The sequence below is a fragment of the Anthonomus grandis genome, chromosome 1, assembly GCF_022605725.1.
Source record: "Anthonomus grandis grandis chromosome 1, icAntGran1.3, whole genome shotgun sequence".
Taxonomy (NCBI): Eukaryota; Metazoa; Arthropoda; class Insecta; order Coleoptera; family Curculionidae; genus Anthonomus; species Anthonomus grandis.
This window is the reverse complement of record NC_065546.1, coordinates 36,981,448-36,989,107: the sequence shown is the minus strand read 5'-3', so window position 1 is coordinate 36,989,107 and position 7,660 is coordinate 36,981,448. Positions and strand designations below refer to the sequence as shown.

Sequence of the window (7,660 nt, the reverse complement as noted above, 5' to 3'; positions counted from 1 at the left end):
GTCAGAGGGCTCTCTTGACTGCAGTTACTTTTATTTTCTGATTGTGTTTACCGGTTCTGGTGTTTATTTATTGTTCGTCAAACTTGTGAAAATATAAGTGACAAGTCGTATTTTAATATTGTAGTGCTAATAAACAGTATAAAATGAATCCAAGTGTCAGTGACAGTGAAGACTTTGTTGTTATGCCAGTTCAGGGAAAAAAGAGAAAAAGTTACGGAAGACTAACCGATGTTTCTAAAAAACTTAACCCACAAAGCCACGTGACAGGAAGCGACTGCCAATGTAAACGTCTCAAGTGTTTTGATAAAGTTCCACTTAGTGCAAGACAAAAGATAATAAGTGAATTTAATTTATTAAAATCCGTGGATGAGCAAAACATCTATTTGTGTGGACTTATTAGTGTCTGTCCTGTACAAAGGCGACGTCCACGTAACGCAGAAGAGGTCGCAAGATTACATGAGAGTTCATTTGCTTATCGTGTCAGAATCTCTTTAGATGGTGAGACAACAGAAGTACCAGTTTGTTTTAAGGCTTTCCTTTCCTAACATGGTATAACCAAAAAAAGCTTCAAATTCTCCAGAAATCTTTAAAAATGATTGGTAGCACCCCAATTGATAAACGAGGAAAACACTTAAATAGGCGTCTCAAGTTGAAACAGAAAACTAAAGATCTAGTAGTCAATCATATTAGTTCGTTCAAAGGACGACAAAGCCATTACAGCCTAAAGGATTCTTCAAAAACCTACCTGCCCGAAGATTTAAATATCAGAAAAATGTACAATATGTACAAAAATACCGTTACAGATCAAAAATATTGTGTGTCATATGAAACATATAGATCTATTTCCTCACGAGACTTCAACATTTCATTTGGTTACCCAAGGTCGGATACCTGCAGTATCTGTAACGAATACTTGGCAAATATTAGGTCCCTAGAAGCCAAAATGAAGAATGTGTCAGAAATGCCATAGAAAAAAAAACAACTAGATGACAAAATCACTACCCTCCAACAGGAAAATCTTTTTCACAAGCATAAAGCTGAAGTGTTTTATTCAAAAAAAAAGGCTGCATAATTATCTAGTCGGGTAAATGAGAACAAAGAAGCAATATGCATGGATTTTGCTAAAAATCTGCCAGTGCCTAACATCAGCATAAATGATGTTTATTATAAGAGACAGTTATCTGTATTCTCTTTTAATATTCATGTTTTGTCGACTAGTCAAAGTATTTTCTATACTTATCCTGAAACAAACGGTCGAAAAGGCTCTGACGATGTTAGTTCGATGTTGCATCATTTTGTTTACAACTTTCTACCTAGTAGTGTTTGAGTCGTGGATATATTTTGCGACTCATGTGGGGAACAGAATAAGAATTACACAGTTATCTGTTACCTCCATTACAGTGCATGTGCAAAAAAGGTTTGATGAAATCAAGATCAGTTTTCCCATTTGAGGACATTCATTTATGGAATGCGACAAGGATATTGGACTAGTTCAGCAAAAGTCGCGTGTGGAACTTCCAAATGAATGGGCTGAAGTTTTCAGAGCTGCACGAGTTAAACCAAATCCTTTTGATGTTAGGGAAATCACTTTCGATTTTTTTAAATGCTGGACTACACATTTTTCTACACTTTACAAAAATAAGTGTCCAATGAAGATCCAGCCCATACGTGAACTAAAAGTCGGTAAAGATCATCTCAGGCTTGTCTACCATCTATAAACATGGAATGGTACGTGGGAATCGGCTGTTTTGATTTAACCGAAGAAAAAATTTATCAATAATTTACCAAACAATTTGTTCGAATTACCAGGCCAATTATCCAAAGGTGCCTAATTATAAACATAATATTATTTTCCAATGTTAAGGATGTTTTATCTATTTGCAGGACTACTACCTATAACACTAGCCAAGTACAATGACCTGCACTGCTAAATGAAACTCTGTCGCAATCCAGCCGCTAGAAAATATTTCTCTACATTAAAACATACCAGAAATGTCAAAGACAAGGCTTCCTTTCCAAAAGCTTCGTGTGTAAGAAGCGCAATAAAAAGTGTTTGAATTTTTTCTGTATCTTTCCCAATTAAATGAGAAATTCGAATTAACCTTTGCTGTTTTGCTTTAGAATTGCTTGTGTATAAAAAACTGATGATCCTACCACAAAACTACAGTGAAAATATGTGACATTCCCTCTTCTTGTTCGTTACAATCTGTACTTTCTTCTTCTTTTTTGCTCTAATTTTTTTTTTAATGGAATTTCATTAAAATTTTCTCAATTCTAATCCCAAATAGACATAATAAACTAAATCCATTAATACATTCAAAACAAAGTAATAAAATAATAAGTTATTGGGTTTTAAAATTAAAAATTGATTTTCTGAAAATCAACGATTTTTGACATTCCCCCTTTTGAACCTGTACCCTTCAATTCTATCAAAATCTAAAACGTCTTAAAATAACTTTTTTTGACGGATTTAACCTAACCCAATCCAACTATGTTACAATATTAAGTCCCTTGACAGCTTTTTCTGGGGTGTATTTATGTAGTTGTAACTAAAAATAAAGACTGTATCGTCGGCATAAGACATAATTGTACCACCGGCATTCAGGTTCAGCAATTATTTTATGAATGTGATGAAAAGTATGGGTCCTAAAACTGTAGCCTGGGAAAGCCCTACTTAAATTATTTATGGTAATAATTTACATTTAACTTAAAATTTTGATTTCTGCCATGAATATATTTTTTCAAAAGATCTAACATTTGGTATACGGTCCAAAGTCTATGGTACTCAGGCCTTCTGTAAAGTCAAACTCATTTTCTGAACGAACATGGTTATTCTTAAAAAAATGTACCAGTCTTTTTCGACTTTCTACACAAATAAAAAAAAATCTTAATAATATTATAAGGCGGTAACTCATACTCTTATAGATTGGAGTAATAATACATTTTTTAAAGTGAGTTAGTAATTTACTTTGTTAAGTGACTTAAATAATTAGGAGGAGGAGGGAAGTCTACGTTAAGAAATCTCAATTAAGTGTATTCAGCTCCTCACCAAATTTATTTTGTCGTTTTCTTTTCAGTGTGTCTCGATGCACCAAATAAGTGCTCATATGAGCCAATACTACATCTTCAAGTAGTTTAAACATTAACTACATATACCTTTTCTATTTTATTTTTGAGTATTTCTAAATTATATTTACAAATCATATAATCAGTGAGTTGTACAGGATATAATTTGTTTAAAATCTATCATTTGATTAAATGTAATTATTGCACTTTTTTCATATTTGTGTTTGGCATATTTCTACTCAACGTATGAAGTTCTTAGCAATTAAAACATCTGATATGTTTATAGATGGGACAACTACTCCTAATAATTTTATAGAATATTCTCCATATTCTATACATTACTGGAACAAATCTCCTGAACGTTCTGCATAAATTATTAATTCTGTCTGTTTTTGCTTCATATATGTTATTTATACTTCGTCAGTATTAGAGCTATACTGGTTCTGCTTTCTAATACTCTGAAGATTTGTTTCCCTGGTATTCTGAAATTTTGATTCTTAACTTCAGCATTTTGCTTGTAAGATTTTTAGATTTTTTGTCCAATGCACCTTCTGTTGCTTTTTTAAATTCTTCCACTTCTTGCCTTGATGGACATTTGATAACCATGTTACCATTTGCAGTAATCATCATATTTTTAATATCTATATTTAAGTTTGATGGGTTGATTTTATTTTTGTTCCTTTTTTCTTCGATCATTTTTCACCCTGTCTTTTTTTAGGATGAATGCTAGGTTTATTTAGTAGTTTTGATTTTCTACTGCAGGGGCATTTCGAATTCTAAGGAGAATAACTCAGTAACTCTTCACAAGTTTGGAAAACTTTTCTCTTACGGCCATGACAACTAGAAGTGTTCCCACTGTTTAGTTGTATAAATAATTAATTAGATATAATTTGCAGGTGCTTAAGGATTTTACCATCAGAAGCACTGCACCATGAATTCAATTACTTCATGGCTTCTGCTTCGCACTATTTATGAAACAAAAACAGTTTAAGGACAACTGTTTGTACAGATGAAAGAGATAATATATTGTAGCCTATTTTTTCTCACTTTTGACCAGAAAAAACAAACTTTTTGATCGACAATACGTGAAAAGTAAAACCAGTCGGCTTATGATGTATGACGCATGATTTATCTAAAGTGCCAATCGCCCGTAAAAAATGTTTTTATGCTGTAGGAGCTTCATAAGAAAAATTCAAAATTTCAACAACACCTTATTCTAACAAAAAATATTTTCAATACCATTATCAGCGGCTTAACAGTGTTTGTTAACCTGGAGGTCATCAAAATCGTTTTTTTCCTATACCGGCCACAACAAATTAATCGTATTATTCTTTTACGATAAAAACAAAATAACTAATTAACGTAATCTAAACCCTGATACCAACCTGTTATTAGGATGTTCTTCGGTATAAAAAGGGGTTGTTAAACGAAGTGAAGACATCAGTTTTGTTGGGTCGGCACCAACATGAAGTTGACCATAGCGCTCGTTTGTTTGGGTTTGGGGGTGGTTTTGAGTAGCCCCGTTGGTGATGGAAAGCATTACAAAACAGGTAAGAGATAAAAAATTTGCGATATCCCAAAAAAAAAGATTTTTGTAAACTGTAGTCGACCATGCCTTCCTGGAGAAGCAACAAAAGGTTCTGAGCCTGTTCAAACACATCCATCAACACAGTGTCATTGAGGAGCATGTGAAATTGACTCATGATGTAACTGATCCCATTCAATGGCTTCAAGTGCATAAAGGTTCTTTTGAGGTAAATGGAAACCTTTGGTAAATATATTCTATTTTAAGAAAAAATATTTTTGATCATAGAAACCCCAAGTGGTTGACACCATGATTCAGTTCTTCCATTACGACTATATGGTGCCAAAAGGTCACCCATTCTCCATTATGTATGACGAGCATTTAGAACAGGCAATTGCCTTATTCAAACTCTTTGAAGAAGCGAAAGATTTCGATACTTTCTATCACACCGCCGTTGTCATGAAGAAGTTCGTGAACGAGGGCATGTGGTTGTATTCTGTATGTGTAGCAATTGTACACAGAGACGACACCCACGGAATTATTTTACCCCCCATCTATGAAGTCTACCCATGGTTCTTCTACAACACTGACGTAATCCACGAAGCTTACAAGCATAAAATGGCCCATGTAAGCCGATAGTTTATTATGTGTCCAACAATGTTTTGAAATGTGATTTTATAGAAAACCTCCGAAGCTTCTCACGACCATCACATTATAGCCAACTACTCTGGACACTACTTGAACCTCCACTGGGAGCAAGCTCTGTCTTATTATACAGAGGACGTTGGACTAAATGCTTTCTTCCATCACTTCTACATCTACTACCCCTTCTGGATGGACGGAGAGGAGTACCACATTAAAAACGATAACAGAGGCAATTTATTCTTGGACGTGCTTCAATCTCTGTTGGCCAGATATTACTTAGAACGTTTGTCTCATGGAGAAGGTCAAATTCCCAACTTTGACTGGGACGTTGCCTTCGAGACCCCTTACTATCCATCCCTTCAGTACCCCAACGGATTACCTTTCCCTGAGAGGCCTAAGTTTGCCAATTTACACGATTATTTCTACACTTACGGCGAGAGGACCAACTCAAAATACGCGTACAGTCACAAATTTATTGAGACCTTCGAAAGACGGCTGATGGATGCTATTGATGGAAACTACATTTATGATTTGGTAAGTGATCATTTGAAGAGTAGCTAAAACAAAGAAATCATTTTGTTTATTTAGGAGGAACACAAGCCAGTATCCATGTACGAGCCAGAGAAACACAGGGAATACGTAAACAAATTTGGTAATCTTCTTCAGTGCAACCCGGACTCACCTAATCCTACATTCTTCTCGAATTATACCACTTACGCCACTCACCTTTTGGGCTACTCTTACACTCCTCTTACATGGAAAAATGTAGCACCCTCTGCACTGCAACACCCTGCAACGGCCATGAGAGATCCTGCATTCTATCAATTGATTAAAAAGGTAATATTTTAGTTTGCTTTTAATTATAAAGTAATTAAAATGATTACTTTTTTTATAGATGCTGTTATTCTATGTACACTTCCAACACAGATACATGACCCCATACCATAAAGATCAATTGGTGTTCCCAGGTGTTAGCATTGACAAAGTAGAGATGGACAGGCTGATTACATATTTTGATGAATTCTACAGTGACATCAGCAATGTGGTTTATGACAATGATGATGAGTTGAAAAATGATGAGTTCAAGGTAAGTGGATTCTTTAGAAATTAAATTGGGCTTATAGACGTTCTTTGTAGATATGGGCAGTTCAAAAACGGTTGAACCACAAACCTTTCACCTATAAAATCTACGTGAACTCTAATCAAGACACCCAAGCTATGGTGAAGGTCTTCTTAGGGCCTAAATATGATGAGTTTGGTAGATATATCAACATCAGCGAAAACAGACTCAACTTTGTGCCAATTGATGCCTTTAAATGGCACTTGAAATCTGGACAAAACGTCATTAAGCGTAGCTCCCAGGAAAGTGAGTTCTTTGCCCATGACAGGACCACTTACTCAGAATTGTACAAAAAGGTTATGACAGCCTACAAGGGTCAAGGTGAATTCCATATTAATGGTGAAGAAAACTACTTATATTTCCCTGACAGGTAGGTCCATATATTAAATGTTTGATCCGACCTAAATTTTGGATTTTATGCATTAGGCTAATGTTGCCAATGGGAAGCCACAGCGGTACTCCTTATCAGTTCTACTTCATCGTTTATCCGTTCAAAGAATACTCCGGACACAAGGAGCATTTGGAGTACTACTATCCAGCGCCTGGACAAGGTGGTGCCTACGTAGACGATATGCCAATATTCTATCCATTTGATAAACCAATCAAGTTTGGAAAGATGTTTGTAACAGAAGTTCCTAACTCGTGCTTCTACGAGACCAAGATTTACTTGAGAACCATGGATGAGGCTCAAGTACAGCCCATCACTCAGCACCAACATTAGTGTTAGCTTTTTAAGTTTTTCCTATTATTTATATATGTAACGATAAATGTTCGGATTTGATGCTGTCTTAAATAATTTTTGAATAAAGTTTCGTTTTTATTTAATAAAAAAAAAACACTTTAATTTAAATCAAACTTTAAGAGTTCTTGCGGGATTAAATGAGAACTTAAAAATCCCATTTACATGTTAAAATATGGAAATTTTTGCCCGGAAAGGAGTGCGTTTTTTCACTTAAAGGAGATTTGAGTCAGTCGTTTAGTTATTATATTTATTAAAATGACGGTTGCGCCAAATTGAGATGAGAAATTTGGGCCTATAATGTTTAACAAAACTTACCATCTATTTGATGTAAAACAAATGTATGACAGTTTTTTAATATGGAGGATGGGCGCCTTTAAATCTTTTCGTAAACAATTTTTCAAAAAAGTTTGCGTCTTTTATATTTATAATAAAGATTAACATTACTTGGGATAAAATTGTGCAACTATCAATTGTGAATGCCATCTTGTTTTTCAGTAACAAAATGGGCGTGGTTTTTGATGTGCAAGGTCAATCACAAAAAGACTAATAGATGCCATTGTGA

General features: G+C 34.7%; 1 protein-coding gene across 1 annotated transcript; it reads left to right on the top strand.

Moving 5' to 3' along the window:
• Nucleotides 1–4,449: 4,449 nt before the first annotated feature.
• LOC126738296 (larval serum protein 1 beta chain-like) lies at nucleotides 4,450–7,192 on the top strand. The gene is made up of 8 exons (XM_050443562.1): nucleotides 4,450–4,616; nucleotides 4,672–4,820; nucleotides 4,880–5,218; nucleotides 5,273–5,770; nucleotides 5,825–6,073; nucleotides 6,132–6,323; nucleotides 6,374–6,726; nucleotides 6,783–7,192. The coding sequence occupies exons 1-8, from the start codon at nucleotides 4,532–4,534 to the stop codon at nucleotides 7,075–7,077; spliced, it is 2,160 nt and encodes a 719-aa protein (XP_050299519.1). The 5' UTR covers nucleotides 4,450–4,531; the 3' UTR covers nucleotides 7,078–7,192.
• The last annotated feature ends 468 nt before the right edge of the window (nucleotides 7,193–7,660 follow it).

Excerpts from the sequence above, each read along its gene's own strand:
- LOC126738296 (XM_050443562.1), top strand. The coding sequence starts at position 4,532 with ATGAAGTTGACCATAGCGCTCGTTTGTTTGGGTTTGGGGGTGGTTTTG. Across the intron at positions 4,821-4,879 it reads TGCATAAAGGTTCTTTTGAG|AAACCCCAAGTGGTTGACAC; the intron begins GTAAATGGAAAC and ends TTTTGATCATAG. Across the intron at positions 6,074-6,131 it reads TCTATCAATTGATTAAAAAG|ATGCTGTTATTCTATGTACA; the intron begins GTAATATTTTAG and ends CTTTTTTTATAG.